This window comes from Jaculus jaculus, chromosome 1, assembly GCF_020740685.1.
Source record: "Jaculus jaculus isolate mJacJac1 chromosome 1, mJacJac1.mat.Y.cur, whole genome shotgun sequence".
Lineage (NCBI taxonomy): Eukaryota > Metazoa > Chordata > Mammalia > Rodentia > Dipodidae > Jaculus > Jaculus jaculus.
Window position 1 is genome coordinate 126676432 of NC_059102.1, and position 16327 is coordinate 126692758.

General features: G+C 53.9%; 1 protein-coding gene across 2 annotated transcripts in view; it reads right to left on the minus strand.

Moving 5' to 3' along the window:
• Nucleotides 1-9622: 9622 nt before the first annotated feature.
• The window catches only part of Lmx1b (LIM homeobox transcription factor 1 beta), an 86025-nt gene continuing 79320 nt past the window's right edge, over nt 9623-16327 (minus strand). Inside the window, exons 4-8 of one of the 2 annotated variants that reach the window (XM_004671655.2) lie at nt 15934-16115; nt 15747-15824; nt 15537-15603; nt 13860-14003; nt 9623-13615 (exon numbers count right to left, since the gene is read on the minus strand). In XM_004671655.2, the coding sequence (XP_004671712.1) occupies nt 13458-13615; nt 13860-14003; nt 15537-15603; nt 15747-15824; nt 15934-16115 (629 nt within the window). In that variant the 3' untranslated portion in view covers nt 9623-13457. Of the gene's footprint in view, nt 13616-13838; nt 14004-15536; nt 15604-15746; nt 15825-15933; nt 16116-16327 lie in introns of both variants that reach the window. The other variant, XM_004671654.2, reaches the window with a different exon arrangement.

Here is a 16327-nt window from a genome sequence, read left to right on the forward strand (position 1 = left end):
AATAGGAAAGAATGCAGGTCCTCTGGCCGTCACAAGCACATGCATGCATGCATACCTGCACATGTGTGTGTCCACGCGCATGCAAACAGCACGCGCACTCGTACACCACACACCACAGAGAACGCGGGCTACCAGCGCTACAGCCAACACGGAATCCAGGGCCAATGATACTGAACAGCACAGAGAGGGGCCGTCCTTCAATAAAACACCCGCTCCCTGAAGGAGATAAAGCAATCACGAACCTTGTTGCGCCAAATGACAAAGCAACCAAGTATATGACGTGGAACTCCAGGAGAAGAAACTCACTGGTTTATCTTACAGGCTTTCTGCTCAGCGGTAGATCTCTCCTGTAAATGGGGCTGCTGGCCAGGCCCAATCCTCTGTAGTTGCCTGGCTTTGAGACGTCACTCAAGGTCATGTGCCACCTTCTCCCATGATGTGGGAAAGGCTCAAGGAATGTATCTCTGCTCCTAGGAGCCACAGTGTGGCCTTGTCCTGTCCCACTTCTGCATCTACTCCCCATATTTGGCTTCCCTGTGGAGGAGTCCTCTTTCCTTCCTGCCTCTTCCCCCTGGCCTGTGTGATGGCTACCAACTTTCTAGACTCCTACCCAGCGCCTTCTGGGGGCAGGGCTTTCGTTTGTGGTGATGAACCCCCTGTCTTCCCTTCCGCCTTTGCTCTGAAACATCTTGTGATTTTGTGTGACGACCACTCAGTGCTCTGTGTCTCCCCTCTGAACTGGACCAGGAAGCCACATGAAGGGCACAGGTTGTGCCTAGGGGAGCCCTGGGGCTGGGCTAAGACACAGGGGGTGGCTCCCTGGCCATAGTCTCCCTCTCTCCCTACCTTTCTTGTTTTGTCTGAACCAATATTCCCGCCAGTGTCCAGGAAGGTGGTTGAGGTGTATCACACACATCAGCCTTGTGTTGAGTCTTTAGTCTGGTTGCCACGACGAAATCTTACCTGCCCCTCCGGCCAACCCAACGTGCTCCTTGCCTTGGAGCTTGGGCTGCTGAAGCTGCCCCGTCCCTCAGAGAGGCAGAACTGCAGAAAACGGCGCTCTCCCCATTTTCCCCTTGGGAAGATTGATTACACTGATAACCCATTCTCAGGAGCTTCCGCTCATGAGCTCTGTGACCTTGAACGAGCCCCTTCACCCCTTAGGCCATCAGGGTCCGCATCCAAGAATGGGGATAATCCTACAACCTTGAGTGGGGATTAAAGGAGACAATTTAATTAAGTGATTTTTTTTTAATGAAGTGAAAACACTGACCCATGACATGCATTTAATGAAGGGCAGCTATTATTGTCACGGTTATCAGTGTTCTTATGACGAGGTGCTGCCAGGACATTTTATAACAAAAGATCAATATCTTCCTTCAGACTTGCAACTTCAGTCCATTTTTGTGGAGCAGGATTCCAGGTTTCTGCCCTTGTCCCTATCGCTGTTTACAGACACTTTTATGATGGATGTGACCCAATCAGTTGCTTATTAGTGACTCGGCACTGTAATTCACATCTTCAGCTGAACCCTGCCACATATGAAACATGCTGCCTGCCCCTGTGGCACAGTCTTCCAGTGCCAGAGATGGGTGGCTAGAGGGGTCTCACCTCCATATGTGTGGGAGCAAGGGGGCCCCACCAAGGCAGGTGCTCCTGGCCATGACAGCTGAGGTGGCATATCCTGCAGTGATAGCCTATTTTATCTTTTATTAAAATTTTTTTGTTTATTTTTATTTATTTATTTGAGAGCAACAGACAAAGGAAGAGAGAGAGAGAATGGGCGTGCCAGGGCCTCCAGGCCACTGCAAACGAACTTCAGATGCATGCACCCCCTTGGGCATCTGGCTAAGGTGGGTCCTGGGGAATTGAGCCTCGAACCGGGGTCCTTAGGCTTCACAAGGCAAGCGCTTAACCACTAAGCCATCTCTCCAGCCCAACAGTCTATTTTATACCTGAAATTATCTTTTTTTTTTTCTGTGATAGGATCTCATCGTACAGCTCAAACTGTCTTAAAAAATATTTTATTCATTTATTTTCACATGTGAATGTGTGCCTAATTTTGGAATTCCCAGATCTCATGTAAAAACTAAAAGGCAGAAGCTGGGCTAGAGAGAGATGTCTCAGTGGTTAAGTGCTCTGTGTGCATAAGCACAGGGGCCCCAGGGGGTATGAGACCACCTGAGTTGGACCCTCTGGAACCCAGGTGAATAGCCGAGCCTGGCCATGCATGTCTGTGGCCCTAGTCTTGTGGGGTGGGGAAATCACCAGAGCTTGTTGTGGCCTCACAGGTGTGTGCACCACACACCACAGGGTAGAGCAGAGGGGGCTGCATCAGTGCATACATGTCACCACACCACGCCACACATACTACACACGCACAAAGCCAGCAGCTATGGAGGGCTTCTGGAATCCCAGGGCATCTATGACAAGAAGGGACAATCTGACAAGAATGGCATTTCCTGGAAGCTCATGAAGGGAACAGTGAGCCACAATGACAGACTCTGCCTCAAAACAAGGCTGTCCTCTGACCTTCATACACACACACACACACATACACACACACCGTGGCACGTGTACAGCCATACTCATGTATGCAAACATGCTCTCTCTCTCTCTCACACACACATACACACACACACACACACTCACAAGCACGCAATAAAAATGAAATACAAAGGCTATAAGTCGTTTTGTTTTGTGTTTGGCAGAAGTGAGGTTGGAACCTTGCGCAAGCCTGGCAAGGGTTCTATCATGAAGCCACATCCCCAGCTCACAGCTGTCATTTCCCCTTGTTCTCAAGAAACCTCTGACAACATTTGTTGGAGCCAATTGCAAAGGAAATGCTTCCAATATCTACTTAACTCCTCTTAGATATTGGTCCAAATATCTGTGCATGTGGGTACACATTAGGGAGAACGTTCACAAACTTTACAAGGTGGGGTGACGCTGCAAATCTAGAGGGTTTATCTACTGGCTATGGTTAGAGAGGATTCTTGAACTGAAGTTTGTCCCCATGGGCAGTGTGTGGAGGTGCTGGAACCTCTAAGGGGCGAGGAGTGGTGAGAAGTACTGAGGTCACTGAGGGCACTGCCTTTGGGAGGAGCAGGTGCAATTCTCACGGGACCCTGTTTTGTTCCCATGAGAAGGTCCGTTTGTAAGAGCAAGCCTGACCCTCGTGAGCTCTGGCTTCCTGGCTCACCACACAGTCTCTATCTCTGTCCATGCTTCCATCCTCCGTGGGGCCCTGGCCAGGGCTGGGACCAAGATGTTTGCACTTACAGCCTCCGAAACTAGGACTTAATTTTTATTTAAAAGTGATAGATAGTTTAGAAACTTGAAGCAGATCTTTTCTGTTATAATTTTGTATTTATTTAAAATACAAAGGGAGCTTCAGTGTTTGGTTTGCTGAAGATGCTTGGATAAACAATTTTAGATGGCTTTCTTTCAAAGACTTTTAGATACATTTCTGAAAAGATACTGGCAAACTTTTGTTTGATTTCAAAGTGTTTTATCATACATTTTCCTTTGAAATGTTTGTTCCAAAATTATTTTTAATTATGCTTAAGTTTTTTTTTTTGTTCATTATTTATTTATTTATTTGAGAGTGACAGACACAGGGAGAAAGGCAGATAGAGGGAGAGAGAGGATGGGCGCGCCAGGGCTTCCAGCCACTGCAAACGAACTCCAGATGCGTGCGCCCCCTTGTGCACCTGGCTAACGTGGGACCTGGGGAACAGAGCCTCAAACCAGGGTCCTTAGGCTTCACAGGCAAGTGCTTAACCACTAAGCCATCTCTCCAGCCCTGCTTAAGTTTATTTTATAGTTGTTTTAATGCATTATTTTACCCACATGTAGTTTTCTTTAAAAAAAAAAAAAAAAAAACAACTACTTAGAAGGCTAGAAAGATGGCTTAACAGTTAAGGCACTTGCCTGCAAAGCCAAAGAACCCAGGTTTGATTCCCCAGGACCCACGAAAGCCAGATACAAGGTGGTACATGCATCTGGAGTTTCTTTGTGGGGCTAGAGGCCCTGGAGTGCCCATTCTCTTTCTATCTGCTTTTTCTCTCTCTCAAATAAATAATGTAAAATATTTTTTAAAAAGTACTTAGAGACAGACATGGTGGCACATGCCATTAATCCCTGCACTCATGAGGCAGAGGTAGGAGGATTGCTGTGAGTTCGAGGCCAGTATAAGACTACATAGTGAATTCCAGGTCAGCCTGGGCTACAGACCCTACCTTGAAAAACAAAACAAAACAAAAAAATCAGTGTATAGAAGTAGACATATTTTTCCATGTTGTAAATATTATTTAAATGCCTATTATGAATTAAATAAGATTGCTGCTTACTACTTGATATATTAAAGATTAGTACATATAAAATACTATGAGTTAGGGCTGGAAGAGATGACTCAGAAGTTAAAGGCACTTGCTTGCAAAGCCTGATGGTCTGGGTTCCCATGTACAACCAGATGCACAAAGTGGTACATGCTGCAGTTTGTTTGTAGTGGCAAAAGAAGCCCTGGAGCCCCCCTTCAATCTCTCCTCTCTCTCTGTCTCCCTGCTTACAAATAAAGAAAATTATTTATTTAAAAACTACAAGTTAAACAAATCTTTCTTTATATTAAAGTGCTCAGCCTCAAGTATTTTGTTACAGAAATAACACCAGGACTCATATAGGAAAAAGTGTAGAGGTCATCATTTTGTTCTGTTGGGAATTATCTACCAGAGAAATATTTACTGTTTTTCTCATGACCTGATTTTTATCTCATTGATTCACTCAACAAGTGTGATGATTTAGTAAGATTCTGTTGGCTACTGACAGAAACTCAAACTAAAGCTTTAGCCATTTTTTTTACCTTCTCCTCCTTTATTTATTTATTATTATTATTATTTTTATCTCTTTGCCTTTTTGAAGTAGTGTCTTGCTCTAGCCCAGGCTGACCTAGATTCACTCTGTAGTCTCAGGGTGGCCTCGAACTCACAGCAAACCTCCTACCTCTGCCTCCCCAGTGTTGGGATTAAAGGCGTGCGCCACCACACAGGGCTTTATTTTTATTTTTGAGACAGGGTTTTACTCTGCAGCCCAGGCTGGCCGGGAACTCACTATGAAGCCCAGGCTCACCATCAACTCATGAGCGAGTCTCCTGTCGGTGTCTCTCAAGTGCTGGGGCTACCAGAGTATGATCCCAAGCCTGCTCTTACGAATCAGTGAACTCAGCCTTGGAGCTGCCCCTCTCATCCTCTTAACCTCTTCCTGTGAGTTGGTTCCTATTTCTAGGGATCCCCTGTGGGTAGGAACATAAGCCAAGCATCCCTCTTATGATCCAAGGAGCCCCAGCTTCACCCCTGGACCAGCCCCAGGGAATGGGGTACTCTAACCACAGACTCGGGGCTGACTGTTCTGCAAGGATAGGCTCCCATTTGCCGAAGCCCCCACACTTTCCTTGTTCACGTCCCCTGTGGTCATGGAAAAGTCCAGTCGTCTGTCCACCTCACCTATGTCTGTCTCCAGCCTCAAAGAGGAAAGAGCTCCTGGACGTTTCCAAGGCGTCTAGCCATTTCCAGGTCAGTTGCGTCCAGTGGTGACTTGCAGTGAATGGAAGCACAGGCCTGGGTCAGAAGCTCTTAACGTCGCTGCATCCCCTCTCTGGTCCCGTAAGATGGGATGCTCATCACCGCCCAGGGGTGCTAAGGGAAAGATTCTCAGTATCATGGGTGTCAATGCCCACCCAGTGCCTGGAGCACCGAAGTCTGGCGCGAAGGCGAGGCGTGAGGGTCAGTGAGGACCTGCGGTGGCCACAGCATCTCCTGCAAGCAGAGCGCGCGGGTGAGCTCACCTGCATGACTCTCGGGCGCCACCTCGTGGTCTCACGGCTGACTGCAAGTCCAGTGAGAAAATTCAAACCACTTTCTAGGTCAGTCTTGGGGATTTAGTAGCAAGGAGTCCCAGGGTTTAGGAAGAGGGTAAAAAATGAGAGTGGCGTTGGTGCCCAAGAAAAGCGCCTGGGTGCGCTGCTATTGAGAGAAGATATGCACCACGGACCGCTGACCACTGGTTTGTTTCTGCTTCATGCTATGCTAAGAACTTGCTCTGTGTCAGTTCCTCATTAAAAAAGAAGATGAAAAAGGAGGAGGAGACGGAGAGGGGGAGAGGGAGGGAGAGGAGGAGGAGAAGAAGAAGAAGAAGAAGAAAGAAAAGAAATGAAAAGAAGATAAAAAGTGGCACCTCCTGAGATCCTGGTGAACACACAAAAACTCCAAGGTATGAAGAATGTATGTCTTCTTTAGGGAGTGAGCACAGGCTTCGTTTTATGGCTCCTTTTAAAAGATATGAGTGTGGGGGAGAGAGCTATAGAGATGGCTTAACGGTTAAGGCGCTTGCCTGCAAAGCCACAGGACCCAGGTTAGATCCCCAAGGTGGCGCAGGCGTCTGGAGTTCAGTTGCAGCAGCTGGAGGCTCTGGTGTGCCCATTCTCTCTCTCTCTCTCTCTCTCTCTTTCAAATAAATAAAGTATTTTAAAACATATGTGTGTCGCTGGGCATGGTGGCACACACCTTTAATCCCAGCACTCCAGAAGCAGAGAGATAGGAGGATTGCCATGAGGACAATCTGAGACCACAGAGTGAACTCCAGGTCAGCCTTGGCTAGAGAGAGACCCTACCTCAAAAAAACAATACATACAAACGTGTGTGTGGGGGGGAGGGAGGGAGAGAAAGAGAGAGGGGAGGGAGAGAGAATGGCCTCAACAGGGCCTCTACCCATTGCAGATGAACTCCAGATGTGTGTGCCACAGTGTGAATGTGGCTTTAGATGGGTCGTGGGAAACTGGACTCCAGGCGAGCAGGCTTTGCAAGCAAGTACCTCTAACCACTGAGTCATCTCCCCAGCCACTTATTACTCCTTTTGTGTGAGTCATGAATGCAAACACTCCATTGTTTTATTCAGTATTTCACAGCGTGCTAACCTGAGTTCCAGCCAAATTGCAGAATGGGCTGTGTCCGGTGAACCTCCCAGCCATACATGGGCATGGGCAGCACTGGGGATCCCACTCCTCCATCTCCCACCCTTAGGCTCCAAATTCAAGCCAGGTGGTCACTGCTTGCCACTCCCATATCTGATCATTTGCTCTCCTGTCCCCTTCTTGGATGCCCTTACCCTTCCCATTTCTCCACTCTGAGTATGTTTGGAGGTGCAACCCAAATACTTCCTCCAGGACACTCTCTCTGATCTTTTTTCTCTCTCCCATCTTTTAAGCACCAGGGCCCTGAGCTCTTCCCACGTAGAGGCTATTATGTCTTTTGCATAACTGCTCATGGATATCAAGTAAAGGACAAGTAATCCAGGGCCTGTCTCCACTCTCCAGTCAAACTCCTGGGGTGGCCCAGAGGTCAAGGCCATGAACAGAATCCCCTTGTCTATTGTGCCTGGGGTCAGAGTCTAAGGACACTGAAACACCCCATTTGTCCCCAGTAAAGGGGACTCTGAGGAGGGGCCTCTTGCCTCCCTCGTCCCCAGGGACTCAACTCCTGTCTCCACCACTCTCCCCCCCCCCCGCACCCCCATCCCCTGCCTTCTCTTGGGCTCTAGGTAGGGGAAAACAGGACAAGGGAGAAAGAAATGGATTAGCACAGCCCTCACCCCCGCATTTTTTAGTGACAGGATTCTAGACGTTGCTGTAGGCTAGAGAGCTGTCAGCCCATTGCTGCTGATGGGTGGAGCACAGAGGCCCCACAGGAGCCTGGGATGGAGCTCATTTAGTCCTGTCTCCGTGCTGTGCGGCGGGGCCACATGGATTGATTTCTGTGAGCCTCAATTTCTCTGAAAGGAGGAGAGTTTCCTTGTCTCCTGGTCCCTGGTTGACCTTGGAAGACCAGCTCCCAGGGCCACGGAGGGTGGACTTGGATGGAGGACACCGTGGGATGCTTGAAAACTCAAGGGTTTGTAATCAAACCTACTTGCCAATCCTGGCTCTGATACTCTTTGCCATATCGAGTCAGTTTCCTCCTCCTATAGGCCTTGGTCTTCCTTCTGAAACTTGGGATCCTGCCTCACAGGGTTGTTGGGAGTAGAGTGAAGAAGTGAAGTGGTGTTCGTGGAGCTATGATTGCTAGGATCACCCAAATTGAAGAGTCCAGCAGAGGCCAGGACAGAGCCCACCCCTAGGGGGCGCTGGTGTCTGCTGGCAGAGGGAGAGATGGTATATACTGCTGGCTTTCAGGTGATCCCCTGAGGCACGGGGGGGGGGGGGGGGGGGGGGGGGGTTGGGGAGGGAAAGGACAGGACTGTGGAAAAGCAGCCAGAGGGCACAGTGGAAAAGAACCGCAGGACATCAGGTCTGAGGACACAAGGTCCAGTGACCTCTGATGCACAGAAGTACACACGTACAACAATGTACACTTCCATGCATGCATATACAATTATCACCAACCCACAGGCTCACCTTGGGCTCCTTCATATGGCAGGTAGCTGACACCTGCCGGTCAACACAGGTAAACAGGTCCCAAGATCTACTTCCATACACACACACACACACACACACACACACACCCTCAAATTCACACCGACTCAAGGCACTCAAAGGACCTTGAGACTTCAAGGAGCACACTTGGAGAACACAGTTTGCTCATTCCCCCCCAGAGCCCACAGCTCTGCCCAGTGCCCAGGTTTCCCAGTCATCCCCGGTCTGCCCTCTGCGCCTCCATTTCCTGTGGCTCATTTCTGGGTTAAGCCATGCACCTACGCCTCGGCGAAGACCTCGTGGTCACACAGCCTCTGATCACGCACAGGCCCAGCCCTGGCTCATGTCAACCCTACCCAGGAGTTTTCCAAGGCCTCGCAGATCACAGCCTCAGACCAAAGGCTTTTCTTCCAGCCCCACCTTCTCCTGTAACTCATCTCAGTGACCAGAGATCTGGGTGTTACCTGAATGGACTCCTTTCTCAGCAGGACTTCTGGGGTCTGGCCCCGCCTTGCTCCCTATAGGTGACCCCCGATGGCACGCTCTGTCTCTAGTCTCATCCTTGGCCCCAACTCCTGACCACAGCCACCTTTCAGGTTAGGATATTTTGAATCTGTCTCCCTCTCACACGTTGTATAAGCCCGGAACACTTGCACACACCTTACCCAGTCCCCACCAGGCCACATGACTTTAGATCTCAGCTGAATACGTAGCTACTTCCAGGAAGCCCTCCTGGATTTTTCAGATGTGGTCAGGTGCCCCAGGAACAAGGCTCCACTGGCCTTCACCTGAGCTCACGGTAAACTCTGTGCACACATGGGGTGGGGGACCATCAGTCCCTGGTTTTCCGACTGGTGACACTTGAGTCCCTTCATGGATACTGGCTCATTGCGTGAAGGAAAGGGTCAGTGGGTGTTGGGGGCTGGGACAGGGAAAAATGGGAGATGAATGCATGCGCTGGCTCAAGTCTGACCCTGGCTAGGGTTGGGACAGAACAAGGAAGAGAGAGGATCGCGGGTGTGACTGGGCAAGCTCAGGAACCCCAAGCCCTCCTTCCTCCTTGACCTGCTGCCCCCTGGTGGCCGGAAAGAACTCTGCTAGTGTGCCAAGCAGGACTGGCTCAGGCTCCATCCACCACCCCCAAGGAGAGGCATCGCAGGCGTGTACAGGTTGTTTATTTACAAATATACCGACATCTCATCTTTCCTTGTCGCTGTTTCCATTTTCTGCTTTTGTGGGAAGAGGCGGAAGGCGGGGGTGGTGATGTGGTAACGCTAATAAATAATTTAACAATGACAAGTTATTAAATAAAATGTGTGTGGGGATGGTGGGTGGGCAGAGTCTATACAAGGAAAACGGAAGAATGCAACGTGTGGCCTGGCCCCGCTGGGTGGGGGCAGGGCGCCAGCTAAGAGACCATTGGCAGCAGCCCCCGTCGAGGGCCGCGTTAGTGGAGGGTCCTTCTTGCTCCCCGTGCTTCCAGACCTGTGTCGTTGTGTGAGCCTCCGCGTGCCAGGCGTGAATGTGTGCGTGCGTGAGCACGGGGCCCGTCTCCACAGAGCAGCCAGCCTAGGGCTGCAGAGTCCCCCTCGCCCCACAGCTCAGCGCTGGGACCAGGCAGGGCAGGGCCATCCTCCTTCCCCTGGACTCCCTGTGTGATGGGAAGTGGCCTCACTGGGAGTGACTGCAGGGGACCGCACCCCCCCCCCCAAAAAAAAGATGAGGCTGTCCCCACTCTGCTGGGCCAGCTCCTCTGGGCACAGTGCCCAATGTTCACCCATCCAGCAGGCCTCAAGATGGCAGCCTGCATGTGCCAGCCCTTCTACTGGCTTTGTCACCCCTTGCAGCCTGTGTGTGTGTGTGTGTGTGTGTGTGTGTCCTCTTGTGAGTGTCCCAGGGTGGCAGAGCATGGGAGGCTTCATGGAGCTGCTAAAGGACACCCCAGCTGAGCCAACGCCTAGCTTCTTGTCTCTTCCTCTCCTCAGCCCCCAGCCGGCCACATGCCCAGTGCAAAAGCAGCCCCTAGCCACCCCTCCCTTTCTGCCTCTCGCAGCGTCTCCAGCTCAGGGAATCTCTCTCCTCTCAGTGGGCCCAGCTCCGCAGCCTCAGCTCCAACCTGAGCAAGGCCCCTAACAAGGTGTGGGCAGGTCTGGGGCAAGCACCACCGCTCCTCCCAAGGCAGATGGTGCCATCCTCACAGCAGTCCAGAGCCGGCATGGACTTGTGTGTCCCGGGAGCCTGCGGGCAGCAGGCCACAGCTACAGTGAGGAAGCCCTGAGCACAAATGATGGGGCGTCCCTGGTACGAGGGGCTCTCTGGAGTTGCTCCCCTGACAGCCTGGGCGAGTCCTGATGGCAGTCCCCTGGCTGGGGACACCGACACGCAGCAAGAGAGACCGAGGCTAGACTCAAGCTTTAGAGGTCCCAGAATGGACCTGGCAGGAGAATTGTTGGTTGGTCTCCCAGCTGGGTCATCAAAAGGCAAGGGGGATATAGATCTAGAGTCCCTTCCCAAGGGCTGGCTCTTTCACGACCTGGCTTTGAGGCCTTGGGCGTGTCCGTGTTCCTGTCCTGGCTCAGGCTGCCCAGGTGTCATGTGAAAGGTGATCTACACAAAGCACTGCTGATGTCCCTCCCAACTCCAAGGGTGCGGGGTGGGGAAGGCCAGGTCTCTTGAGAGCTGGTGTCTACCCCAAGTGTCCCCAGCGTGATTCAGCCAGTGGAGAAAGGGTTGAGTCCCAGGAAAGCAGCTGACCCTGGAGGACCGGGGATATCAGCTGACGCCCTGCTGAAGTTCTCTTTGTGACAAAAGGGACAAAGAGGGCCAGGCTGGCTGCTTGGGCCTAGGGCGTGCTGCCGCCACATCTTTCCCCCAATGACAACTGCCTGGTGACAGCGGTGGGGAGAGGCGTGGGATAGAAAAGCCCAGATGGCAAGGTTGGCCCCGGAACATTCAGGAGGGACTGAAGTACCCCAGCCACAGAGGAGAAAACCTACACAGCAGTGTTGGGCTCCAGAGTCAGCCAGGCACAAGGGCTGGTAAATTGGAGAAATTTGTCCTCATGTGCCCAAAGGCTGAGCCTGGCAGGCAGGCATCAGGGTGGTAGTCTAGAGCTTGGGGGTTAACTTAAAGGCAGTGTCTGTGGGCACCTGGGCCAGCAGGGTTGTGATGGGTGAACCCCCTCAGACAGTTCTCACTTCCACTTTGGGCAGGGGGAGTCCAGGAAACTGGGGGCAGGGATGACACTGACTCAGGGTGCCTGGCTTCCTGTCTGCCGCCTCTGTGAGCTGGAGTAGTGCTTAAATGCTGCTGAGATGCAGTGTTTGCGAAGGACCAGCCAGGGGCCAGCGGCTCCCCGTGGTCCACACCTCCGGCGAGTGTCACAGGGCAGACCTGTCACTGGCAGAAACGCTTGGGGCAGAGGGAATACTAGCCATCAAGCAGGTACAGAGAAATGCCCCCCCCCCCCACCTGGCTGGTTGAACCAAGTAAAGGAACTACGGCCAGAAACAATCCATATCCTCTCCCCGTCCTCCCTACCCACAGAGAGGAGGTGTGGCTTGTCATCTGACCTGCGCAAAGCCCAGGGGATTTGTTAACAGTAAGGCTAGGTCATGGGGTCCAGACCGCTGGATGCGCAGAGGCAAGGCCTGAAGCAGGAGGGCGATGGGGCTGCTCACTGTGGGACCGCTAAGGCGGGAGAGGCGGGATGGAGTGGCCTCGCGCTCGCCCGCACCTGTGCGCTGGGAAGGCGGCGGCCCGAGCGCTGCTGGGCGTGGCCGCAGGGGGGGGGGGGAGCCGGGGAAGCCTGGCTTCGAGGATAGCGAAGCCAGGACCCGGAAAAGCAGCTGAAGGGCAGCTGGTCTGGGGCACACCGAAGCAGTGAGCCCCTCGCTCCCGGCGGCGTTTGAAGACGGGCGGAGGGGGTGGGACTGGAGGGAGTCAAGTATCAGTGAAGCTGGTGACTTTGGAGGTCCGCCCCTTTCTACCTGGAGCTGCTGTGGTTGGCCTGAATCTTCCTGATGCTGGGGGGCTCCATCTCCACCCTGGGAGTCGGGAGAGTCTCAGGCTATGTTCCTGCTCTGGAGACCCCCACCTCCCCAATCTGAGCCAAGGCTGGGATCCATCTGCTTCAAATTGGAACCCTCTCCACTTCCTTCCTCACTCTTCAACTGTTCTAAGGGTGGGCCCTGCCCTCTGACCTCCTTGTCCCTTCCTGACAGGTCAGGGCCCATTACAGAGCATAGTTGACCTCTTTCACACCTGTGTGCGCACGCGCGCGCGCGCGCGCACACACACACACACACACACAGGTGGGTGTGCTTGGTCGCACAGGGGTGTCTGTAGACATGGGCACTTTTGTACATGCGTCTCTGTTCCTTTGGGTTTGCCTGGGCTCTGCCCACACCCGTCCTTTTGTGAGCCACTCAGTTCCAGTAGCCTGTCACACCTATCAGGCTCCTCCCCACTTCTGTACCAGGCTCAGGCTAGGAGGGGTGACCTTGGGTCACCTGGGACCCCAGAAGCTATCCCATCCCATGGACTGATCAGAAGGCTAGGTGGGTGCCAGTACGGGGTACCATATACAGATTTCTCAGGTACCAGGCACTGTGTCACAATATCACCATCCCAAGGCTGGCATGGGGAGCCATGGAGTCTGGCTACACCCAGAGAGGATGTTTAAAAAAATAGAGAGAATTTAAGCTTCCCAAAAAAGAGATGGGGAAGGAGAAGGTGGTGATGGAATTGAGAGGCTGGGTGGTGAGGGGCTGTCCAAGAGCTCTGGAGGTGACAAGGTCTCTGTGGGCAGGACACAGTGGCTGCCCAGGCTGTGTCCATCTGCCTGTCCAGCTGTGCCCAATGGGCACTTGAGCCAGGTCTGGCTGGCTGAGGGGAGGGCACCGTATGGCTGTCTATAGAGTCTGTGTGGGCGGCAGGCCCTGAGGTCCCACCCCAGGCCCAGGCCCAAGCGTCCGAGTGGCCCAGCTGGCTCTCAGGAGGCGAAGTAGGAACTCTGCATGGAGTAGAGCCGGTCGATGGGGTTCCCTACACGGGCCTGCAGGGAGCCCACGTCTGAGGAGCCAAGGAAGCAGTCGCTGAGGCTGGTGAGGGAGGTATCGCTGTCGATGTCGTGGAAGATGGAGTCGTTCCCTGGGGGAAGGGGGACAGGAAGGGCATCAGGAGCTGGGTAACAGCGCTAGAGGCTTCTTGCTCAGGGGCCATAGGCTAGCCAGCTGGCTGGAGCTTGTGACTCTTCCGGTCATGAGGAGGGGCCCTGGGGAGCAGCGGGGAGCTGTCACAGTCCCCAGGTCTCCCTGGCCAGGCAGGGGTAGGGGTGGTGCTGGGGCATGGTGGGGGGTGTGGAGAGGCTTACCATAGGGGTTCATGTGGTCACCTGGCATTTGGGGCGGCGTGAGGCCCTGCTGGAAGGGGTCGCTGCTGCCATAGGGGCTCTGCTCCATGGCCACGATCTGTTGCTGCGGCGGTGCCAGCGGCGTGTAGGAGGCCATCATCCCCTCCATGCGGCTTGACAGGACCTCTGGGGACAGTGCACGTCTTCACCGACCGGCCCCGTTTGTCCTGTCCTGGCAGCCCCCACAGATGTCCCCATGGTCCCTTCTGACCTCACTGGGACTGCCCAGGCTCCCCCCAACACCCCACAATTGAGGTTGTCCAGTTATCTGAGTCCCCAGCCCCTTCCTGAAGAACCCTCTGGCTTCTCTTCCAGACATCTTCTCTCCAAGTCACAGAGACCTCCCCCCTCTCCCCCCCCCCCCCCGCCTTCTCCTGTTCTCCTGCTTCATGCCCAGAAGCTCAGGCTCATCCAGGGAGGCAGCTGTTTGGGCCTCTAGCACCAATTCACTAGTTTTCACCATGTACGAACATCAAGGTGGGGCCTGCTCCTGGGCCAAAGAGGCCCAGGAAGCCTTCCTGGAGGAAGAGCCCCTGAAGAGCCACCAGTACAGGACATGCCAGGCTGGGAAGGCACTGGGCATAAAGGAGGGTGGAAGCCAGCTAGGCAGACGAATGGTCAGACGGACTGATGACCGTGGGGTACACTGGGAGTGAAGCCGAGTGGGGCTTCCCCTATAGCCATCAGAAAACTGGGGAGGCGCTGTGGGAAAAGGCAGCAGAGGCTGGGCCGGTGGGGTGCGGAGGTCTTGGGGTCTCTGTCAAAGTCACTATAGGAAAGTCAGCATGCTGAGGGGCCATGAAGGATGAGGGACATGAAGCCACACTCTTCAGTCGGTTACACCACAGATGAAGCCACAGTGGGAAGGAAGTCAAAGGGGTGCTGTGTGTTTGTGGGCAGTGAGGTGCCACAGCGTGGGCTCTGGTCAGCAGCGTCCATCCTTGGGGGGACGGCATCCAGGAGAGAGCGGGGAGCTCTGGAGGGAAGGCCTGGCACAGGGTTGCCTACAGACTGGGGCCAGTGCCTGTGGCCCAAGATAGCCAACGTGGAAATAGCTTTGGGGCAAAATCCAGTGTTGGGGAATGCTGCTCCCTACTCCTTGACCTGATTCTTCACTACCAGCAGTGGCTCATCCCAGACCTCCTCCACACCTCATGAGGCCCAATCCTCAGGGGAGGGGCCAGGTCATGTCACTTGCTAAAGGTACAGGCCTGGAAGTCGTACTCTGGCCAACACCCAGCTTTGGCTCCAACTAGTGGAATGACTTTAGGCAAGTACTTGAATCTCACTGGGCACCAGTCTCCCCATGAGATGGGCATGACAGCTCCTTTCCAGGTGGCGACCCTTAAACATTGAGTGGGAAGGAACAGGCAGGACACTGGGAAAGAGCCTGGCCACAGGGAGCCCAAAGGAACACAGGGGGTAGGAAGACGGTGGCACCTTTACTGCGTAAACACCACCACCCCTCCCGTTGCCATCCCTTTCCCCCTCTCACCTGTGCCCGCCACACAGGACTTAGAGGGAACCATTCTTGTTCACATATCAGCGGGGGTCCAGGCAGGAAACTTCCTGGCCTTGGATCAGAGCCCTAGGGTCCCTGACTCTTGTGCCCCTCCTTGGCCCCAATGTAAGGCTGAGCCACATTCCTGCCTGCCTCACCTTGGCCCAGCCGCTGGGAGTTCTGCTGCTCCTGCTGCTGCTGGTGCCGCCTGGCCAGCTTCTTCATCTGCGGGGGGGAGACAGAGGTGGACCTCCCACTGAGTCCCAGCACCCACCGCAGGCCTCCTCCCCTCCCCACCCTTGTCTTCCCCCCATCCCCCTGTCCTCCAGGGCCTGCCCAGAAGCACAGACCAGACAATGGCCTCTCACCTTTGCTCTTTGGTTCTGAAACCAGACCTGGACCACACGTACGCTGAGGCCTGTCTCTGCAGCCAGTGTCTCCCGGACCTGGCCAAGAGACAGAGGGAGAGGGAAGTCCTCACTCCCGGTGACAGGCTGGTGAGACGTGTCAGCAAACCCCCCCCCCCCGCCCTGGCCCACACCCAGCACCCCTCACCTTCCGGCAGGGCTTGGAAGAGACCTCAAAGGAAGCTTTGAAGGCTCTTCGCTGCTGCGTGGTGAGGATGGTCCGGGGTCGCTTGGGCCTCCGTGGGTCCTTCCCGTCATCTCCGCTGCCCTTGCTCTGGCTGCCCTGCCCCTTGGCTGGCTTCATGTCCCCATCCTCATCTTCACTCTTTACTGTGGGGACACACCCAACCTGTCAGGGAGGCCAAGGAGCGGTCCCAGGTCCTCGCTTTGTATCCCTAGGTGACCTGAACAGGATTCCTTTACCCTCTGCTGACACCTTCTGCGACTCCCTGGTGCCTTCAGGACAAAGTGGAACCCTTCCCCTGGCCCACCTCTGTGCCTTACACATCCCCTCTTCCCCAGCACACACCCCTCACCTTGGG